We start from the raw sequence: 24,344 nt of genomic DNA on the forward strand, positions 1-24,344 counted from the left end.
GACATAATGGAGGCTCCTGATATTCTAATGATGTCTAAAATGGATAAAGACCTTTATCCCATCAAACATTAAGAGGGAATGATTATAGCTTAAGGTCTAAGATATGAGACCTTTATCCTAACATTAAGAGGGAATAGTTATAACCTGTGGCAGAGTAACTGAATAGAACAATTAGGGAAACTGGGTCATTTAATGGGAAACATTAAAAGAGAACTGTGGCACCACACTCTCCAGTCTTTTGTATTTGCTACTTCTGTTTTCTATGTTCTTTTAGTACCCAAAGATGTGCATACTCTCTTACATATATTGAGTATCTCTTTACATGTATTGAATATCAACACCTATTAGCTATTTTTTTTTTGGCACTTCCAGGAAACCTTTGCTATTGAAAACAGAAAGAAAATCAGAATTTAATTGCTCTCCCAGTTTTAATTAGCCCCATGCAAATCCAGCCTCTCAAAGTTGTAACACCTCTTGGGTGTGCTACTGTGGCAAGTCACTTAACCCCAATTGCCTCACCAAAAAAAATTAGTATAATTATCCCCATAACCCCAAAGATTCTGCCCTTTCTTTTTCTCCCAATAAAGTTAAAAATCTTTTTTTTTTTTTATTCTTAGCTTCCATCTTCAGCCTGAGTTCATTTTTGACACTTTTTATGAATTACCATGCTTTTATATTAATTCTCTGTAATCTGAGATTGCTTGCTTCTGTTTTCTGAACATTTCTTTTAAAAGTTCAACTTATCTGGTAAGTTTCTTTGTGTGTCAACAACAATCTCTTCAACAATCTCTTCAGATGGATCTTTTTTTTTCTCTTCATTTGGAATTTCTCTCTCTGTCTTTAATGAGGGAAAGGAAAGGGGGATCCCCATTTCTCGGCACATAGATAATCCCATAAGGCGCAGTGTCCCCTATAAAATGAATTTACAGGCCCAAAAACCTAGATTGATAAATAAAAGGTTTATTGTAGAAATTTGGACGTAAAGCTCAGTTAGAAAGACGCCAGGGCCAGAGGTGGCCCCTGAGTGGGCAGGAGCCCTTACATGGCTGGAAGGATACCATGTGTTTATATTGTATCTAGGTTATATTGTAACACATGTAAAATGTATGGGATTCCCTGCCATCTAGGTGAGGGAATAGAGGGAGGGAGGGGAAAATTTGGAAAAATGAATACAAGGGATAATGTTATTAAAAAAAAAAAATCACTCATGCATATATACTGTCAAAAAAAATTTATAATTATAAAATTAAAAAAAAAAGAGAGAGAGAGAGAGAAATTAAATGATTTACCCTTAGTCATATAACAAAATATGTGTTGGGGTAGAACTTGATGCGCTCTCCTGACTGAGGTCAACTGTATGCCTAGGGGACAATGTTGTTTTACTCTTGTTGTTCTCTTATAACTTTTCATTTATTAAAGAATCAAGATTATTCTGGGGGGAAAAAAAAAGATACCATGTGTTGGCGAGGAGGGCTCCTGCCAAGAGGGGGCTCCGGTTTGGCTCTTTTATACCCAAAAGTTCTTGGCGGTTCCAAGTTCTTGGTGGGCTTTTCAGTTAGCTCAAATCAGGTGAGGACTGGAGGAAGCTGAGCTGATGGTGGGGGCTGGGCCTGGATATTCAAAAGGGTGCTTTTGACCAGGATTTGTGAATCAAGGTCAGCCATGGGCAGTCAGAAAGGAATCTTAAAGGGACCTCAACCCCCATCAATTTGAAACCTGCTTTCTCAAATATAAATTCTTTTTCCTTTATCATACACTCTAGGATGGAGTAGTTAGTTCCCTTCAGGGTTCTTAATTATTTTCACTCTAGGATCAATTTTTTTCCTATTACTAGGGGTAAGATTCAGCATAGAATTTCCCTTTGCTTATTTGTGGCTTGCAGGTTTCTTGTTGGCAATTCTTCTCTCTCATTTAACCAACATTTATGAATGTACACATTTCACAGCATCTTATATGTAGTAATCAACAAAATTATCAGATGTTTTGTTGTTTAAATATATTTTTTTTGATCAAGTTCTTTTTAGTCACAAAGCTATTTTTCATGCTCTCGTGTGGTTACTAAATATATTTTTCTTAATAAAATTTAATTTGTTCTTGGTAGATAATTCTGTATACTTAAGTTTAAGAAGAAAATTTTTTTTATTTACCTTTGCAAAACCTTGTCTTTTTCTCCTTCTTATACATTCCCCCCTTTCCCCAAGGTAGCAAGCAATCCAAAGCAGGTTAAATATGTGCACAACTCCAGATAAGTATAAAGGACTCAAGGGAAAATGCTGTCCATGACCAAATAAAGAACTGATGACTCAGAAGGCAAATGAAAGCATATTTTTCCCCACTTGTTTCTCATGTTTGAACTTTTTCTTTTTTCGCAACTGTTTTACATGATTAGCACATATGTATTAGTCATATCAAACTGCCTGCTATCTATGGAAGAGGGAAGGGAAAGAAAGGAGGGAGGAAAATTTGGAATTCAAAATCCTATAAAAATCAATATTAAACATTTTCTTGACATGTAATTGTCATTACATAATATTAAAAAAATTGATTAGAACATCAAAAAAAAATTAACAACATTTACAAAACATGGGATAGTTCTTCAACCCTGAGACAGGGGTGAAAGCTTCTTGTTGATAGGGTTTATCTTTTTTTGTTTGTATCCACAGTGCTGGGCACATAAAAATTGTAGATTAAGACCCAGAGGGGACTTTAGTAGCCATCTAATCCAAAGGTGAGAAAACTACAACCCAGAGGAGTTAAGTAATTTGTTTAAGGTCAGGCAGGCAGTAATGACAGGAGCTCTATAAATGCACTTGAATTTGATTGGGTGAATATTACTTTATTGCTATTTGCAAATGAAGCATTTGGGTTTTTTTGTTTGTTTGTTTTTTCAGATACCAATTTTGTCTTGGGTGGCTACAAGACCGAACAGTGTCCAAAACCACCTCGCCTCTGTCGGCAGGGTTATGCTTGTCCACACTACCACAATAGTAGAGATCGAAGAAGAAATCCTAGGAAATTTAAATACAGGTGAGCTATTTTATGAAATAGAATAACAAAGGAACTTAAACTTATTGATAGTCCTTCTTTCTAAAGAACTTGGAGCACTTTCAGATATATTCATTTTACTTAAGAGATATTTTTATAAATAATTCTTACTATATGTAAATTCTTATTATGCAGATTTGACTTTATGTAAAGAATTCTGAAAGAAATTTGCATTCCCGTGGGGAAAAATCGAAAACCTTTGTTAATTTTACTGTACAGTACTGTCTTTGTTCCTGCTCCTTGGCTCAATATTCTATGGCGTCCCAGTGCTGCCCTTCTCCCAACCCCTGTATTCCAACTCTCTCTCAAAAAAGAAAGAAAGAAACCCTCTAAGTGAAAGCAGAAGAGCAGACAGTAGAAGAGACCTTGCTAATTCTTGACTGGGGCTTGGCCTGAGATCTCTGATGCCCTATTCTGCCAACCCACCTGTCGTCTGGCCCCAAAGTGTCTGTGTTCCATGTGTCTGCTCTTTGGAACTATGTGTGGTCTCCAGTCCATATTTGTTCCTGACTCCAAATACACTGTGTGTCACTCATCCTTTCCTATCTGTCTTCATATTGTATTTCTGCTTTCCCTTACCCACCATGTTTTTCTTCTTAATTGTGGTCAGGCCCTCTTGTGTCTGGCCCTGACTCATTTATGTTCTTTCTCTGCTTCCTTCTCCATACCCCATCTTCATATGTCTGTATGTTACCCTCCTATGTTACCTATGTCACTCCAGGGCATTGGGTCTCCTTCTTCCCATTTATTCTCCTTTCCTCAGTCTATAGGCAAATTTTTATTACTTTAAAAAAAAAAAAAAAGCTATAGAAGCATATGTGTTTTTAATTAGTTGTGCCTATCTTCCATGTTTTTATGCTTTAACTTCCTATAATTCCATTTGGGATTATCTTATTGCTCTCCTTAATAATTTCAAAAGTTGTTCTTTCATACCTTGTACATTATTTTGTTCATAGTTGAACCTCAAGAAATGTGTTGATAGTATTAATATTGCTTTTTAACAATTCTGTATTATAGCTTGACTCAATTCCTTAATTTTTCATGCCATAGTTGTAGAACCATGGACCTATGATTTCCTTGAGGAATTCTCATGAAGAAAGTTAAACAGCTAGTATGTGCCAAAATCAGGGTTTGAAGTCCAGTTTGTTCTGATTCCAAAGGTCTAATAGAATTTAAACTGGTCTTTGTGCCTCTACTTCCATCTATCTCTAGTCCATCCTTCACACTTTTGGGAAAAAAAAATTCTTAATTCATAGTATTATTCAATTGTCCAAAATGTCTAGTGTTTTCCTATTGCCTATATGAAAAATTCAGTTAAATTTAATAATTATTTATTACGTAAATACTTTGGCAGTCCCTATATAAGTACTAGGAATTAAAAGACAAAAATTTAAGACCCTTTCCTCAACGAGCTTGTGTTCTATTGGGAATAGTATTTTACACAAGTAGTCAACATATAAAAAAAACAAATACAAATATTTTCAATGGGGAATGAATTGGGAAGAGATAAGAGTACTCATTCCTGGGGAATTTGAGAAGTCCTCCTGAAGGACATGGCACAAGAGTTGAGCTTTGGAAATGGGCTCAGATCTAGAGGAAGAGTTGAAGACAGAGTGTGTCAGATGTGCAAAGATGAAGCAAGGGCAATGAAAGCTTGTAGTTCAGAACAGCAAGTAGACTGGTTAGTCTTTTTTGTTTGTTTTTTTGCTGAGGCAGTTGGGGTTAAATGACTTCCCCAGCTAGGAATTGTTAAGTGTCTGAGGTGACTGAGTCCTCCTGACTTCATGGCTGGTGCTCTATCCACTGCACCACCTAGCTGCCCCTAGACTGGCTAGTCTTAATAGGGATGTGGGCTCTGTGAATGGGGAGTTACGTAAAATCTAGCTGAATCCTGATTGTAAAGAACTTTCACTGCTAAACTAAAATTTTACATTTTCTTCTAGAGTCAGTAGGGAATGAATAATATGAATAATATTGTGTTAACTGTTTTTAAAGGATGAATTTGGGGGGGCAGCCGAATGGCAAAGTGACCCTCGGCAAGTCACTTAATCCCAATTGCCTCAGAAAAAAAAAAAAAAAAAAAAAAAAAAGTAAAAGAGAGACTGGATACAAGGAAACCAGTTAGGGGGCTATTGTAATAGTCCAGGTGAAAGAGATCACCTAGCACCGTAGGAAGATATATGTATGCATCCTGAATGAAGATAATCCAAATAATTTGAGAATTGATCTATAGAGAAAAACACCCTCAATTTCTCTTTAACTGTAGTTTGCAACAAACTCACCAAATTAGTAATAATAAAAAACACATGGTGTATGGGTTTTTGTTATTCTGATTTATGAATTTGGTTCTCTCTGATCTTGGGAATGAGGAATCTTTTTTTTCTCTCTCTCTTTTTTTTTTTTTTTTTTTTCCCTGTTTGCCTGATTGGCCAGGCTGGACAAAATGGGGGGAAAAAAAAAAAGTTAAAATCTGACTATGGTCATAAACAAGCTCATTTAAAAAGTTTCTTTCTCCCTTGCCTCTTTTTTTTTTTTTTTTTCTGACTCCATTTTTAGCAGTGATTAATTTTCTTTTTCATTAACAGCCAAGAAAATTAAACTTAAAATTATATGTTGATATATGTACAAAAACAAAAAAGAGAAAAAAGTAGAATGTTATGTGCCAATTCTATCAAGTCCATAACTTTAGATTACAATTTCCATTGCTGCTTTCTCCATTTTCCTAGGAGTTAGATGATGGGGGAAAAAGAGATAGCCATATCTCTTAACTGTTACTCTGTTTTGCCTTGTTAAATTTTCAAACTTGATGGTTGTCTATTTTATCACTGAAATGGTAGGACCATAAAGAGTGTGGGACAGGAAGACCTGAGTTCAAATTTTGCTGCAAATGCTCACTAGCTATGTGATCCTAGGCAAATAATCTAACTTCTCTGTGCATTATCTATAAAATGGGGATGATAATAGCTTGGACCTTCACAGGGTTGTTGTGAGAATCAAATGAAATAACATATATGAGGCACTTTGCAAAACTTATTATAATGCTATATAAATGCTGTTGTTATCATCTTCAATATCTTCTCTTTTTGCCCCCAATACATAATGTTGTTTTTTCCAGACTCAAAGCCTGAGTCTGACTTTTTTTCTGATCAGCTTTTGCTGAAACTGCTTACATATTAATCTGGGTGAGAGCTCCCAGTTCATTACAAGAGTAAGTGTGAGACTTGGGTGAAGAAAGTACCATAGTTGCATGATGAAGTGATTGGGGGCAATTTAAATGAATTGTAATGGCTAGTGCTGTCCTGCCCAGGCATTGTCAGTTATATCCATTATTGAATAACAGTAGGACTTGAAGGGTACTCATAATTCTAAACCTAACATATCTTCTAGTTTTAGGCCAGATTGTTGTTCCTTCCTCTAATGCATTTCTGTGCCTTCTGTGCAAGATTTCAATTGTGCTACAGTAGATAGACACAAAGTCCCACTTGTAACACTAATTGTCTTGGTCTTTTTTTTTTTGGTCTTGGTCTTGAGTTGAGTAGATTCCTGTGATTTGGATCTCTTCCTTGCTGCCTTCTCACTTTCTATCTTGTACATATCACATTATAATTATTTGTTTACATGTTATATTCCCAGTTAATGGATTGGGAGTTCCTTGAAAGAGTTGCCATTTTTCCATCTTTGTGTTCCCAGCAACTGGTAGTGTCTTCTTATAAGTATGTATTTATTACCTGTTTGATTTATTAAGGGACTTCCCTAAAGTTTTATTGAAAGGAGGAAGAAATAATTAAAAGTCTTTTTATTTTATATATGATAATTATTTTCTGGACTCTTTGCTCACATCTTTAAGCTACTTCCTAACTATCTCTAAAGTGGTCCCTTTTAAGAGAGCATATGTTGGCATGTTGATTTTATTCAGAGAAATTCAAGTGGTATATTTAGCTGACTATAATTTGATACCTTAGCAACTTAGTAACACTTACTAGAAATTTATATTTAGAAAAGATCCAGCCCTTCAAAAAGAAAAGACTATATTTTCTTTCTGCCAGGTAAAAATTCCTTTTCTATTCCCCCATGAACCCTTTTTAACCCTTATCAATATCATATATATTACAGATTTATAAAATAATTGATTTTCCATTATGAAAAGGTCCATACATTACAAATGAGGGCAAAAAAGTGTACTTTTATATTAGTTCCAAGAGATTTATTGTAGGAGTAAGCTCAACGCTTAATATTCAGTAGTAGGAGAGATCAAGAGATATCTATTCATATGTTAGTGATAATATGCAGTGCCAGCTATTTTTAAATTTTTTTGTTTATTTTTAAAGTTATTATATCTTTTTATTTATAAGACACATGCATAGATAATTTTTTCAGCATTGCTCTTTGCAAAACCTTCTGTTCCAACTTTTCCCCTCCTTCCCCCCACCCCTTCCCCTAGGTGGCAGGTAGACCAATACATTTTAAAAATGTTAAATGCAATATATGTGTACATATTTATACAGTTATCTTGCTGCACTAGAAAAATTGGATTTAGAAAGAAGGTAAAAATAACCTGAGAAGGAAAACAAAAATGCAAGCAAACAATAACAGAAGGAGTGAAAATGCTATGTTATAGTCCACACTTGTTTTCCATAGTTCTCTCATTGGGTGTAGCTGGTTCTCTTAGTGCCAGCTATTTTTAACCCACATTGAACAATCCCTAGAGGAGCACTGCTGTTATTTACTCATGGTTAGAGAAACTAAATGTCAATTTTTAAATAGATGTAATAATCATGTAATTATTGCTATATTTAAAGCTACATATAAATGAATTAGTCCAAATTTCTTTTCTTTTTAAAATAGTAGGTTTTCATTGATACCTTTTGTTTTTTTACTTAAATTTCCCCTATAGCTCTTCTCTTCTTTCCTCACGTAGTCTTCCCTTTTGAGATATAGTTTAAAAAAAAAAAAAAAAGAAAAAAGATGAAGTAAAACAGAAAATTAAACAAAACTGATTAATGTGTTGGAAAAAACCTGATACGATATTCATTGTTGTACTCTTCCTTCGCTTCAAAGTTTTCTTTGGGATTTGGCTTGTTCTTTATAGTTTTACAATGCTGATTTTTTTTTTTTTTAAAAAGGTTTTGTAGGTGTTATTTTTCTATATACATTGTTATGATATGTGTATATTGTTTTACTCTGTTATTTTCATCTGTTAGTGTAATTTTTTCCATACTTTTCTGATGCTAATATTTAGCATTTCTTCATCTTAGAAATATTTTATTATATTCTTGTTCCAAAATTTGTTTAGCCTTTTTCTAATTGATGAGCATCTTCTTTATTCCATGTTCTTTGCTACCACAAAAAAAGTGCAGCTATAAATATTTTGGTGTGTGAAGCCTTTCTTTGTTGATTTGAGCTATAGGATATCTAGTTCAAGATATTAAAAAGACAGTTAAATAGTGCCTAGTAGTGGAATCTCTTCAATGGTTGATACAGATGTACATTCATGCCACTTTATTATTATTTATTTGTTTCAGTTGTTTCCAACTCTTCATGACTCTTTTGAGGTTTTCTTGACAAAGATATTGGAGTAATTTGTCATTTCTTTCCTCCAGCTCATTTTATAGAAGAAGAAACTGAGGCAATAGGGTTAAGTGTCTTGCCCAGGGTCACATAGCTAGTAAGTGTCTGAAGCCAGATTTGAACTCAGAGAGATGAGTCTTCTGACTGTAGCCTTGGTGCTATACTATTGCATTACCTAGGTGCCTTCAATTTTATTTGCATAACTCAGAATTGCTTTCCAGAATTATTGGGCTGATTTTACAGTTCCTCTAACAATATAATCAGTATGCCAGTTCTCCACAGCCCTTTCATCACTGACTACCTTTTCTCCTTTTTGTCTTTTCTGTATGATGTGAAATGTCAGTGTTGTTTAGATTTACATGCTTTTTGTGGGATTTGAAGTGGTTTTTCCTCATGGTTGTTAACAGTTTTTCATTTGAGAATAGTCTGTTCATTTAAGTACCAACAAAGAAGGTCACATTGCTGGATTGCAGGGTATGTGAAGAGCTATAAACTGCAAGAAGCCTGGAAAGATAAGGAGGGGCCAGGTAGGTAAGGTCACCAGGTTTACCAGGTTGGTAAATGCCAAACTGAGAATGTTTTGATTAATTCTGGAGGTAACAGGAAACTGCTTGGATTTATTTAATAGGGATGAGATGAGGGGTGGCTTGATATATGGTCACACTTGCACTTTTATAGGAACCTAACTTTGACAAATGAGTGAAAAATAGCCTAGAGTGAAGAGATATTTAAAATGGGAGACTCAGCTTCAGTCCTTGCAGTAGTTCATAAGTGTTGGGAGTCTACACTAGGATGGTGGCAGTGTCAAAGGAGAGAAGGGGGTGTATATGAGAGATGTGATGGAAAGAGAATTGACAAGCCTTGACTGTACACTGGATATGGGTGTATAATATGAGAGAAAGTGAGGAGGAGAAGGTGATACATGCATCTTTGGTCTGGGTGGTAGTGCCTGTCTCCTTTCACTTTATTCCCCTTCACATACCCCACAGTCCTTGATAGAATGAGAGCAGCTTGGGGGCACCATAATGCACAGAGCATTGTGCCTGGAATCAGGGCAGGAAGACTTTTTCCCAAGTTCAAATCTGGTTTCAGACACTATTAGTTCTATGACCTTAAGCAAGTCATTTAACTCTATTTCTCTCAGTTTCTTCATCTGTAAAATGAGTTGGAGGAGGAAATGTCAAACTACTCCAGTATCTCTGCCAAGAAAACCCAAGATAGAATCATGAAGAATTGAACATGGCTGAAATGATGGAACAGCAATGATTTGATATTAGTATAGAAATTAGGAATAAGGGAAGATTTGGGGAGAAAGATAATCTGTATTCAGTTTGGGGGGTGTTGATTTGAGGTTTCTACAGGACATCCAGACTGCCCAGGACGTCAGTGATAAAAAGCTTCATACACCAAGATCTTGGGGTAGAATATGGAAGCTGATATGATAATCATATAAGATAATAAAGAGGAAGAAGAGAAAAGGGTCTAGACCAGAACCCTGGGGGATACCTTATTAGTGTGTAGAGATCTAGGAAAAGAGACTGAGAAGGGAAGATCCAATCCATGTCATGAAGGACCATATGAGAGTTTTTCAAGGAGACATGGGCTATCAATAGTGTCAAAAGACTACATGCAGAAATATGAATTTAGAAAAGACCATCAGGATCAACTATGATAGACTTAGCTTTTCTCAGCAGTAGAGTGATCCAGGACAATTTGGTAGAATTGGGATAGAAAATGTTATCCTCACCTAGAGAAAGAACTGTGGAAACTGAATGTGGACTAAAGCATATTATGGGCCAGAATTCTGAACTTGAAACAAAAGATTCTTACAAGGTACTAAGTCAGTAGAAGGGATAGAGACAATAGTTATCTAATTTAGCATGGTTCAATATGATTGACTTAATCCTACAAGGAGATATTATGGGCCAGAACTTGAAACAGGATACTAAATGGAATTGAGGAGACAATGGCTAGATCTAGTTTAGCATTGATTTAATCCTACAATAAATAATTGTTTCCTAGTGATGTAATGATTGGTTTGTACTCAGTGTGGAGTTTATAAGCTAGGAGCCTCAGCCAGAGAGATTCAGAGACAAGCAGACTGAAGGCTGAAGCACAAACCCTTGGACTCAGATTCATCCCATCTCACACTGCCGTGGTGGCAGGCTCTCCTCCTTCATTTCTCCACTGAAACCAAGACTCCAGAAGGCCCCCAGAAAACTAGCCAAGCCCCAAGTGAAGGAGATAAGACTTTGAAAGAGATAATAAAGGATTTGGACTTTAACATCTGGCTGCACATGTGGTAATTACTGAACTGAAACGAAGGCTGCCCCCAGAGACCCCAAGAAAACATTAACAGAGAACATTTTTACCTTACCCCCCCTTTTTTTTTTCCTTCTTGGTTTTTCCCTTTTGTTTTGATTTTTCTTTCACAACATGATTAATATGGAAATATGTTTAAAATAATTACACATGTATGAGCTATGCCAGATTGTTTGCACTCTTGGAGAGGAGGGTGATAAGAGAGAAAAGGAGAAAAAAAAATTTGGAACTCAAAAATTTTATAAAAATGAATATTGGGACAGCTAGTTTGTGTAGTGGATAGAGCACCAGTCCTGAAGTCGAGTACCTGAGTTCACATCTGGCTTTAGACACTTAAAACTTCCTAGCTGTGGGTGACCCTAGACAAGTCACTTATAACCAATTGCTTTAGCAAAAAATGAAATAAAATAAAAATGAATATTGAAAACTATCATCTTATTGGAAAAATTCTATTGAAAGGAAAGCTCATAGGATTTGGCAATTATAAGATCATTAATAATTTGGGGAGAGTATAGTTTCAAATGAATCATAAGATCAGAAGTCGAATGTAGAGAATTTTGAAGAGAATGAGAGAAAAAGAAGTATAAGTATTGGTTAACATCTCCTATTCATAGCTATAAAAAGTATATGTTCTGCTTCTCTTCAGTTTTTTTTTTTTTTACAGTATGATCTTTAATAGTCATATCATGTATCCATTTTGAATTATGGTATGTGCTGTAAAATGTTCGTCAAGATTATCTTTCTAAATTTTTTTTTCTTAATCTAATACATGAAAAATACACGTTTACCTTATCCTCTTTTTTTTTTTTTTTCCCTCCCTGAGGCAATTGGTTTAAGTGGTCACACTTTTAGGAAGTGTTAAGTGTCTGAGACCATATTTGAACTCGGGTCCTCCTGACTTAAGGGCTGTTCTTCTACCCGCTGTGCCACCTAGCTGTCCCCACCTTATCCTCTTTTTAAAAAAAAAAACAACAAACAAGCTATTTCTGATTTTTTTCTGTACTTCACGATTATAGTCATTTCAACACTTTCTTGCTTCAAGATTGATCCTTCTCTTGTGGCAAAGAAAAATAATTAAGTAAAAAACATTTCATACAGGATGCTTATAATAAACACTCTGTCCTCTCCTCTTTATTGTGAATGGTGAACTATGTTAGTCATTGTGCATATTATTCTTTTGATTTTGTTTATTTTTTCCTGTATCATACAGATATTCCATATTTCTCTGAATTTCTCCTATTCAGTGACGTTCAATGGCTCCCTTTATGTCCAGGATCAAATAGACAATTCTCTGATAGTCAAAGCTATTTATAACCTAGCTATCTGCTGCTTTTCTTCTCTCCTTATACCTAATTCCCTCTACATAACTCTTTATGCTAATGAAATTGACCTTACTGCTGTATTGTATCACAAACACACTATTTCTTGGTTCCAGGCATTTACTCTGGCTCTCCGCCATTCTTAGAATGCTCTCCTTCCTCAACTCCTTAGCTTTCTTTAAATCCCAATCAAAATTCCGTATTTTACTCTTCTCTTTGCCTTTCCCATTCCTTTTGCTTTACCCATTTTAATTCCTTAGAAAATGCTTTCCCTCTTGTTTATTTAATGGTCATCTTGTATATTTATCTTTTTTATATATTTGTTTGGCATGATGTCTCATTTGACTGTGAGCTCCTTGAAGTCAGGAGCTGTCTATTGTCTCTTTTTTGTACCCCTAGCTTAGCACAGAGCCTGACACATAATAGGTATTTAATAAATGTTTATTGACTGATTATATTGGATCTTTGTTTCTGTCTTATTTTCTGTCCTCAATAATGAGACCTTTTAGTCAAAGGGAGTATGGAAAATTTTAGTTCTTCTATAAATCTTAATTTGAAATGTAGAACATTGGATAGTGATCTTCCTGAGCATTGATATATTTTGCCATATTTTACAGTTTGTTTAGCATAAGATAAAGTTCTAAAATTGCTTAAATTTGCATTTCTCTTTCTCAATTATTTGGAACATGTTTTCATATGGGTACTTATAGTTGGCAGTTTATCTTTTGAGAGCTCTGTGTTCTTTTTATTACTTATCTTTTGGGAATGTCTTTACATATTTACCTCAGTTCAATTTATCTCAAAATATTTTAGCTATCAGCTTTATAATTCTGTTTTGATGAACTTCCTTTTGCTTGTTCTTTTGGTTTATTTAAAACACCATTACCACCACTGAACCTTTCCCTGTTATTTGTGATAATTTTTGTCCAAATGATCCTCATCTTTAACATCCCTAGAAATGAATTTATTTATATGGTTTATTTTCCTCTACTTCCAAAATGTTCTTTTCCCTTCCTTAGTTGAAATACTCTTTCTCTTTACAGTGGATTTTTCTTTTTATTGTTTTTCTTCTTTTAAGACCTACAATATTTACTTATTGTATCACCTCCTAGTTCCTTTAGAATATGCCTTCCTTTGGATTTTCTAAACATAGCAGGAGCTTTATTCTGCTTGAGTACTTCGTTCTGCAGTCTTTGCTCTTGGACTTGTTACCTGGTAAAAAAAGACAAGTCAGCTTCTCTGGAGCTCTAGAAAGGAATGAAGCCTTTTTCATTATTGGTGGTTTAATTCAAATATAATATTAATTTCATATATATATATATATATATATATATATATGACCTGAAGTGTGATATGCTTGGATTAGTATAGACCAGATAGTTTTTTAGACATTAGAGAATATTTTGAGACCAATGTTGAAGAAAAGAAATTTGATTTGTAGGCTAGAAAACTGTTGAAAAGAACTTAACTTTGTCCCTCAAAGATGGAAATTTTTAATAAATCTGTACAAGTAATATTAAAGTTGCCAGTAAGGCAAGAAAGAAATATGCTGATTTCTTTTTTTTTTTAAGAAACTTTGATTTTATTAAAAGATTTCAGATTGTAGGCTTGAAAGCTTCAAATTTAAGCTTTAAAAATCTTTTAAATTTCAGAATTAAAGAAGTATTAAATCACTCAGTAGTAGTAACAAATTTAGAGAGTTGGTGCAGACATTCTAACTCTGGGATTCTTAAGATGTTTAACTAACCCTAGAAAATATTTCTCATTAGATTGCTTATTTTTTAAATAAGATTAAAAATGTAATGAGAAATTTGTGTTTTGTTAAGTTTTTGACCATTTTACTTTCTTTTTCATCTCACTGAGAAAAATGATATTTTAAAAGAATTTTTAATGAAAATTTTCTAAAAATCCTTAAAACTTTTTGCTTATTCTGCTAGTTTGATGCTATCCCATTAGTCTAGTACTAATTTACTGATAAAATGGTTGGGCTATACCCCCTAATGTCTATATCTATGTATTTATAGACTTTGATATAGCAAATTATATAAATGAGTGACATTTTCCTTTCTTGTTTTTCAGTAATTTTTTTTCCTCCTTCCAGGTCCACCCCATGCCCCAGTGTAAAACATGGAGATGAATGGGGAGAACCTTCAAAATGTGAAAGTGGGGATAACTGTCAGTATTGTCATTCTCGTACTGAACAACAATTTCACCCCGAGGTAAGAGTTGTGCCATTTCAATTTGACCTAAAAAGATGTATCTTTCAGTTTTTCTTAAAATCAATTTTGAATTGATATCTGCTCATTTATTCATTTCCCTTTTCTTTTTATATCTGGCTTATTTAATTAGATTATATTGGTCAGGCCTAGTGACACATCCCTGTATTCTGCTACAGGCGAACTGGCAGATCTCTTTGAGTTCTGAGCTGTAGTGGGTAAAACCAATCAACTTTCTGTACTAATTTTGGCATTAATATGTTGAGTCCCCAGGATGGGGTTCTTGTGCTCTCAGAGTAGGATCATGCATGTAAGTAGCTATTTCATTTCCCATGTGGATCAGTTAGACCCAGCCTTAAAAATATTTAATTGAAAATGGGTCAGATTGGAGCTATTACATGGCATATTTTCTCATCTTTTTCTTTTTTTTCTAATTTGGTATAAATTTTGATGTTGGCTCAAAAAAATAAATAGTCTGAGTATACATTTGAAAATGACTCCTACATAAGTAACTAGTTGTTTCCTGTTAAGACTTTTCTTTTTGGGGGGAGAGAGGTATTTGACATTTTCTTTGATATTGATATTCTCCTTATTTCTTCTTAAAGAAAGTGTACATGATGTATTCATCTTAAATTTTTTTGATGGCTTTTCTAAATACCTACCCTTGCATTGAAGTCACCAAGTTTTAAAATATATGTAATTTAATTTGGAGAGGCTTATTAAGTTCTTTGTAGAATTTTTTAACCTCTTATAAAAATGAGAAATTTAGGATAATAGTTTGAAGAGATATTAGGATCAAATGAAGACAGCAGGGAAGAAATCAAGAGAATGAGGAAGAAAAGAGATAAAGGCACTTGGAGAAAAGATAGAACGAGAGTGAATTAAAGAAACAGGTTATTGGATTGATCTTAGCAAGGAAAAGGACCTTTTCGATCTTGTAGACTAATGCAAAGAAGAAAAAAATGATGGACAATGTAGAATGGTTTTAAGCTGTGATATAGAGGAGAAGGAGTTTATGGTCCTTGACCTTGATTTTTTTCAATAAAGCAGAAGATAATTCCTTTATGTAAAGAGATTTAGCATTAAAGACTTGAAGAAGAGATGGTTTAGAAGGCCTGTTATAAAGAAGGTGATTGTCAAAGAAGAATAAAAAGATTTCATTTATCAGTGAGATTAGGTAAAACAGATTTGTGGTTGATCCAATTGGTGTGGTTGTTTGATTTAATATTTTAAAGATGAGAACAGGAACAGAAAAGAGAAGTGATGAGGTTAACCTAGAGTTGAAGTCTGTCAAAGCACAAGTAGTCACAGAATATAATGGCAAGAATGAAAGTATACTGGCCAGTTATAGCCTCCAACGTCTCTTCCACCCAGACTTTTGATGCTATGACTGAAGAAAGGAAGGTGAATCCAGAGCAAATTCCTGAAGACTATTCAGCAGGAAAATAGCTATATTTTAGCATGGACTCCATGCTAGATGTCTGTACTTGAGGATAGAGATAAAAGAAGAACACCATTAGAATTATGGTTACCTTTTCCTTTGACTTATCTAGATTTCAAATGTGTTAATAACCGATTTTTATCTTAAAATAATTAAACTGATAAAAATGTTTAAATGAATAATCTTACTAAACAGAATATTGCCCTTAGATTGCAAATATATGGAAGACATTTGACTGAGTAGATGATATTGATATATTTTGTTGTAGAGAAGCTGAAGGCAGCAAAATTAATTTTAAAATTTAATTTTAAAAAATTAAAATAATTTTAAAATAAAAATGTTTTAAATTTAAAATAATTTTTTTAAAAACCGTGACAATATAATGCAGAGAATTCCAGAAATATGTTAATCACATAATACAGAATATATTGCAATTAAAGATGGTTTTTCATAAAATTTTTTCTAAGAAATATTACTCTGTATTTAATTTAGTGAATTGATCAAATGTGTTCAATTTCTCTTTCTTAGATCTATAAGTCTACAAAGTGCAATGATATGCGACAAACTGGGTACTGCCCTCGGGGACCATTTTGTGCTTTTGCACATGTTGAAAGTAAGTAAAGCAAAAACTAGAATTTTTAATATTAATCAAGATTATGCAATTTTAGCTCAATGATTTTAGATATAGCAGGAATAATACCTCCCTAAAATTTAAGTTAAAAAATTGCTAATATTAATTTTCCCTTAACTTTAAAAGATGTTTTATATATCCTTGTTAGTTAAAAGGTTGCTTGGCAAAGCTGATAACTGGCCTGATAAAGAAGACCTGGGGTAGAGACCAGTTTGTGACCCATACTAGCTGTGTGACCCCAGGCAGCTCACTTAATATCTGTGTCCAATCTAGCTTTCTCAGACTTTGATGGCAGAACACAGGTGCCTAATCTGTATTGGTGTAAGAAATCTTTTCATCAGAGTGTTTGCTATATTCACAAAATCTTAAACCCAATATTTTAAAATTAACTATGTGTAACTTTTATTTTCTCAGTTACAAACGGGTTTGTGGAAGTTCTCTTTACCATTTATTTACTATAAAGTATATTCCATGAGGGCCATAGCAAAGAATATTTTTGAAAATTCATCTCTAATCATTCTGAGGAAAAACAAATATGGTCCTTGTTAAGATTCAGTTGAATAACTTTGTTTGGTCTATTAGACATATATTGGTCTTAGGAGAGTGAAACTTTGGACCCCCCTTTGTCCAACATATGTAATTCAAGTTGGTTACCACTCCTATATTTTAGCTCAAATAATGGATCAGTCATAGTATAATCTTTAAAGTTAACTATAATTCCCATAATAGGATAAGAATAGATTCACTGACACAGTTACTTAGGAATCCTCCAGATCACTTCCCAGTCTAATCTGAGTCATTGTGGTCTGGGTGGGCCACTTTGATCCATTGTCTGTCCTTATTCCTTTTGTGCTATCTCCTACTCCCCTGGATATAGAACTAGGTTTCTGGATAACCTACACCTTTCCTCTTTTGCATGGTGACCATTGTGTGTTGCCTAGATGATTTATTTTATAAACATTTTTTTTTGTCCTTTGAAGTTAATAAAATAAAGGGGTTTCCAAATTATCACTCTTTGAGCATGATATGATGTTATACTTAGGGAACTCCAGAGATTCTACTAAAAAGTTATAAGAAATAATCCACAACTTTAGCAAAATTATAGAATACTAAATAAATCCATATAAATCATCAGCATTTTTATACATCACTGACAAAATCCAACAGCAAGAGATACAAAGAGAAATTCCATTTAAAATAACTGTCGATAATGTAAAATATTCGGGAATCTATCTGCCAAGGGAAAGTCAGGAACTAAATGAGCAAAACTATAAAACACTTTCCACACAAATAAAATCAGATCTAAGCAATTGGAAAAATTTTAAGTGCTCTTGGATAAGTTGAGTGAATATAATAAAGATGACAGTACTACCTAATCTAATCTATTTAGTGCTATACTAATCAGACTCCCAAGAAACTATTTTAATGACATAGAAAAAAATATCAAAATTCATCTGGAAGAACAAAAGGTCAAGAATTTCAATGTAACTAATGAAAGAAAAAATCAAATGAAGATGGCCTAGCTGTACCTGATCTAAAACTATATCAAAAAGCAGTGGTCACCAAAACCATTTGGTATTGGCTAAGAAATACACTAGTTGATCAGTAGAATAGATTAGGTTCACAGGACAAAATAGTCAATAACTATAGCAATCTAGTATTTGTTATGGGAAAACATTTTTATAGTCAAAGGTTCTGATAAAGGCCTCATTTCCAAAATATATAGAGAATTTTAATTTATAAGAAATCGAGCCATTCTCCAGTTGATAAAAGGTCAAAGGATATGAAAACACAATTTTTGCATGAAGAAATTGAAACTATTTGTAGTCATATGAAAAACTGTTCAGAGAAATGCAAATTAAGACAACTCTGAGATACCACTACACACCTGTCAAGATTGGCTAAAATGACAGGAAAAGATAATGCTGAAATGTTGGAGGGTATGTGGGAAAACTGGACACTGATACATTGTTGGTGGAATTGTAAATGAATCCAACCATTCTGGAGGGCAATTTGGAACTATGCTCAAAAAATTATCAAACTGTGCATGCCATTTGATCCAGCAGTGTTACTACTGGGCTTTATCCCAAAGAAATGTTAAAGAAGGGAAAGGGACCCATATGTACAAAAATGTTTGTGGCAGCCCTTTTTTTAGGGGCTAGAAACAAAATTGAATGGATGCCCATCAATTTGAGAATGGCAAAATAAATTGTGGTATATGAATGTTATGGAATATTATTGTTCTGTAAGAAATGACCAGCAGGAGGAATACAGAGAGGCTTGGAGAGACTTACATCAACTGATGCTGAGTGAAATGAATAGAACCAGAAAATCGCTATACACTTCAACAACAATACAATATGAAGATCAATTCTGATTGACGTGTCTCTCTTCCAAATCAGTTCCAATTGATAAGTGATGAACAGAACCAGTTACCCAGTGAAAGAACACTGGGAAATGAGTGTGGATCACCACATAGCATTTCCACTCTTTCTGTTATCGTTTGCTTGCATTTTTGTTTTTCTTCTCAGGTTATTTTTACCTTATTTCTAAATCCGATTTTTCTTGTGCAGCAAGATAACTATATAAATATGTATACATATATTGTATTTAACATATACTTTAACATGTTTAACATGTATTGGACTACCTGCCATCTAGGGGAAGGGGTGAAGGGAAGGAGGGGAAAAGTTGGAACAGAAGTTTTTGCAAGGTTTTGAAAAATTATCCATGCATGTGTTTGGTCAAAAAAAAGCTATTAAATTTTTAAAAAAATTTTCTCTCTCTCTCTCTCTCTCTCTCTTTCTCTCTCTCTCTCTCTCTCTCTCTCTCTCTCTCTCTCTCTCTCTCTTTTCATAATAATAGATTTTTATTTTTGAAAATGCATGTAAAGATAAGTTTTCAACATTCACCCTATAAAACTTTTGTGTTACCAATTTTTCTCTCTCCCTCTCCTTGACAGCCAGTAATCCAATATAAGTTAAACATATTTCCACATTTATCATGCTATGAAAGAAAAATCAGATCCAAAGGGGGGAAAAATAAAAGAAAAGAAAACAATAAAAAAGGTGAAAGTACTATGTTTTGATCCTCATTCAGTCTCCATAGTGAGATGTGAATGGCTCTTTCTATCAGAAGTCTATTAGAATTGCCTCGAATCACTTCATTGTTTAAAAGAGCCCAAGTTGAGGTTTCTTAAAATCACAAGTTGACTCTGTTTAAGATAAAGAGTGAAGATAACATTTGATTCACTTTTTTTATGGGGAGGACTTAAAAACTAGGTAGTAAACATTCACATTCTCGGAGAACATTTGTACCAGTGTCTAGAAAAAACAAAAGAAAAACTACTGAATTTAAATTTTTAGGATTCTGTCTGTTGGAAGTAAAGAATTTCTTACTTTCTATAATTCTAAAATGTCAGTACTAATATCAGTTCAATAAAAGATCAGTATAACTGCTGGTTATAGATGGTTTACCTCAGCTAATTTATCCTTGGTGGCTCTCTACTTCTGTGAATCCAGTATATTGGTGCTGAATTTAATGCAGATACCTGATCATCTTTAACCCTGTTGTAGCATGGAATTCTCCATCTCAAGACACTTGCTGCCTTAGAAGCAGGGCCTGCAGAAGTGTGTTCACCACCACCATGTGCTATCTGCATGCTTTTAGCAAATGTTACATTTAGCTCCCTCTTAGCTTAATTATTTAAGGCTTTTAAGTCATCTTAGTTACTGAAATAAGTAGAAAGCATAATTTTAATATGTAATGTATATACACTGATATCAGGACTTGGCCATCTGCATTGAATAGAAATAATTAATAGGCTTTTTTCCCCAGACGTTGCTTTTAAAAACAGGTTAGTTTGGTAAGCCAATAGCATGAAATCATTATAGTGGTAGATGTTTTCTTTTCTCTTTAGTCCTAGATGAACTATAATTTTGAAATTTTATAATTGGATTCAAATTTCATCATCCTGTTTTTATCTTAACAGAAAGCATTCTTGTATGATATAGTTGGACATCAAATCTACAAAAATTGTGGATTTTGGTTCCTAAATATTTTTGTTACCTTTTTAAATAGGAAAATGATAAAAATATTCTTTAAAAAACTGCTTATTTATGCTAGATATTTTTAGTTCCTTATCTGTAGCCTTGGTTAGAAAAATGTTTTTCAAATGGTGAGATGCACTGTCTTATTACACAATTTGTTGGAATTTCCTTCAACAGAGGATACTATGAATGTAGTTATGATGCAAAACAGTAATCAGTCAAAGCCTGGTGCTCACATGTTCTCAGCAGAGAGTATAGGAATCACAAATGACTGGAACTGCCATGATCCAAACTCTACAAACAACATTACAAATAATAATGGTCAGTCTGGAAATGTAAGTACCTCAAATATATTTTCTTCAACTAGTAAAATTTCAACTTATTTGATCTTCTACTTTACTATGTTACTATAGAGGAGAACATATATATTTATGTGTATAACTACACATGTACTTGCATACATATAAACATATACATATATTTATGTATACGTGTGTGTGTGTGTGTGTGTGTGTGTGTGTGTGTGTGTGTGTGTGTGTGTGTGTGTGTGTTAAAACACATGACTTGGTATGACCTTCCTCCTTATCTGGAAGGGTTCCAGAAACAATTTTCCTTGTATAAGCCATTCTTTAACCTCATTCCAATACATTTACATGTAACCAGAAGTTAGGTTCCTTTGGTGTGAATGGCTTCTTTTATTTTGCTTTGGATCTAGCATCTTGGTAGCCTAAAAAAAATAGATGTTTGCACTTCCTACTTAAGCGGTCTTTATGACCCAAGGAGTGAAAGAATTGTTGCAACTGAGCTATCTTTAAGTTAACATCCTGCCCTCTTAGATCTGTGGTCCTGGTTACTAGGAGAAGGAAGGTGTTAGGCAGAACTGCTTGTTTGGTACACGATGAAGAAATAATTTTCTCAGCCTCCGGTATCTTCCCCTACCTACTAAGCCTACTCAATTTTAATATCATTTAATAGTCAAACTCAATTCACACACACACACACACACACACACACACACACACACACACACACACTCTTACTTTCCAGGCTCTGTTTTTTTAATCAGCTGGTGCTCAATTCTGGATGATCATTACATATTCCTTATGGGAAAGATACACATGCATACAGACTAATTATCAGAGGTAACTGCTTTATTTTCATATGTACGTACACACACACTCAAAGATATAGATATATAGATACATATGAGCCGAGAGGGCTAAGTTTGGTTAACAAATGCAATTAGGCAATAGAAATTCATACATATATATGGATACATGTATGTATGTTATATATATGAACAGAACATTTCTATCAATTTTTTCAGCTATTGAATGGAGGATGATGATAGGCACATCCTATCCTCACTGATGTAAGAATTCAGAACTCCTATTTTTTAATGCATTCAGGCAGAATTGAAGCAGTAAATATCTAAAAGTTTATTCTTCAGATATTTTCAGGTGTTTCTGTGTACCTAATCTAAGTCCTCAATGTTTTAAAAGATGATAGATGTTGTTTGTTATATCTATTTGTTGGTGGGAAGGAGTATGAGGAGTGTATGAGAAAAATTTGTGAATGGTGCTTTTCTGGATTCATCTAATTTTGATTTTACTTATTTACATCTAGTTACACTCACATTTCATTTGTAAAAAATAGCTCTAATAATGAATTAGATAGTTTGTTGGAGGTTAACTTTAAAAAGTAGATAAAAATCCATATGTCAAACAAAATAGTTATTCTTTCAATGTATCATTCTTTTAAAGTATCTGTAATAATATCCAATCTATAAATTGGACATCAGCTGATGTATAGTAAAGGAAACTCTACAATAACATATAGATTTGGATTTGGGGTGGGATCTGGATGGTCTTAAATTCTTTGTTTCTTTTTTTAGCTTCTATTTTTACTTCTACTTGGGCTGAAAGCTCTGAAATTTCTCCTTAGTCTCTCATTTCAAAGCTCATCCTATCAATATGTATCTCATCTATGCCATCTTTGCCTCTGTGTTAACTTAGTAATCCATTTATTGAATTTCCTGCTAGTCTTCATAATAATCCCAATACATGAATCAGCTCAATAAATTAAATTCAGCAAATACTAATTAAGTGCTTGGTATATGCCTAGGTACTGGGAAAGACATTGAATCCTTTTGATAATAACTTAAATTTTCCAATAGGAAAATAACTTATTTTGCAATGGATTTTTTTGACATTGCTGATTGAAGCATTGAAAATAATTTGAGAAAATAATCAGTTATATCATATCTATATAGTTTCTTTTCAGCTTAAAAGCAGCCTCTTCCAAAATTTAAAAAAAAAAAATCGATTAAAAATGTGTTCCTTCTTCAACAATAACACTTGAGATGGATTTGATGGTCCTGTTTTATAAAGGAAAAAAAGCCAGATATTAGCAACTCTCTTTAACAACATAATTAAGTTTGATTATCCTACATGAGGAGTCAAAAGATAATCAAGTTCAAAAGTTAATGAATTTTATAGTTGTTTTAAAAAAAAAAAGTCAAAAAAGACCTGATTTCTTTTCTCTCGCTTTTGACTTTTCATTGCTTTAAGAAGAGCAGAATTTATCATTTTTGATTAACTGAAGTTCAGTTAAAGTCTCCAATTAATTTTTTCTTGTCTTTTGCAAAAAGCAGTGGCACATGATCATTTATTTTGTCAGGAATTTATCCTAAAAAACAATATTTAACCTGTAATTAATGCAGTTCTCTGTAAATTGTTCTAACCTTCTACATATACAGTATTGCAGTAAATATTGAAATTTTTAAATTATGATACTTCATTTTTATTATAAATTTATTTTTATAAAATTGTTTATATACATCAAGGAGTAAGAACAATCTGTATTGTCTTCAGAATTATTTAATTTTTTTAAAAATTGCAACAGACAAAAGTATTTATAATAATTTTCCCATCACTTCTTCTCTTACCCCTTCTATTTTGTTTGTCTATTCATTTTTATATTTAAATATTTTTCTTCTTATATTGTTGTAATGAATATTTTATATTTTATTCTTTAATGATCATTTTCTATATTTCTATGTGTTGTCTATATTCATAATTTTCTAGCTCACTTGAAATAAAGTTTCAGTGCCGTCAATGTCATGATGCATAACCAACCCACCAACCCTTAATAAATGCTTAAGTCAATATTTAGGACACTAAATTCTTATAGCACTTTTATGCTTTTCTCATTTCCAGTTCTTAAACACTAAAGATCATCTGCTATCAAAGGAAGATGTAGTTGGATGATAGTATATTTTGATAATAACTAAGGCACTAAAATACATTACTATTTTTAAAATGGAAGAATTGATATAAAAAGTCTGCTATGTACTTAACTCTTTTAACCAGAAAGTTCAATAAACTAGAATCCCTGTTTCTCTTTGTATCACCATTAATCAGGATTTTATCCCCTTTTATTTTTGTTCCTTTAATTTTAGTGGAAATTTAGACTCTCACAGTTAGAAGAAACTGAGGAAATCTATTATCATTTTCTGTCTAGTGAAAAAATCACTTTAGTTACATTCCTGCCTTAGTTACTGTTATAATAAAACATAATTTTTTGGAACTTGACTTCAGAACTTTGTACCTGCCCCTTTGAGAATTTCTTATTGTTTTCAGCCCATCTTTTCAAACTGCTGCACAGATTATGTATCTTGATTCTTTCACTGTCATATTCACTGTCCTCAGCTTTGTTTTACTAGCATATCCATGTGTCTTCCAGCATACAGTT

The 24,344-nt window shown here is 33.4% G+C and overlaps 1 protein-coding gene across 9 annotated transcripts in view; it reads left to right on the forward strand.

Annotated features, from left to right (window-relative positions):
* UNKL (unk like zinc finger) overlaps positions 1 to 24,344 on the forward strand; it is a 129,384-nt gene that overhangs the window by 54,675 nt on the left and 50,365 nt on the right. For all 9 annotated transcript variants that reach the window (XM_074279659.1, XM_074279661.1, XM_074279662.1 and 6 more), the window contains 4 exons: positions 2,892 to 3,027; positions 14,356 to 14,473; positions 16,440 to 16,524; positions 20,769 to 20,926. In XM_074279659.1, the coding sequence (XP_074135760.1) occupies positions 2,892 to 3,027; positions 14,356 to 14,473; positions 16,440 to 16,524; positions 20,769 to 20,926 (497 nt within the window). The remainder of the gene's footprint in view (positions 1 to 2,891; positions 3,028 to 14,355; positions 14,474 to 16,439; positions 16,525 to 20,768; positions 20,927 to 24,344) is intronic.

The sequence above is a fragment of the Sminthopsis crassicaudata genome, chromosome 1 (genome assembly GCF_048593235.1).
Source record: "Sminthopsis crassicaudata isolate SCR6 chromosome 1, ASM4859323v1, whole genome shotgun sequence".
Taxonomy (NCBI): Eukaryota; Metazoa; Chordata; class Mammalia; order Dasyuromorphia; family Dasyuridae; genus Sminthopsis; species Sminthopsis crassicaudata.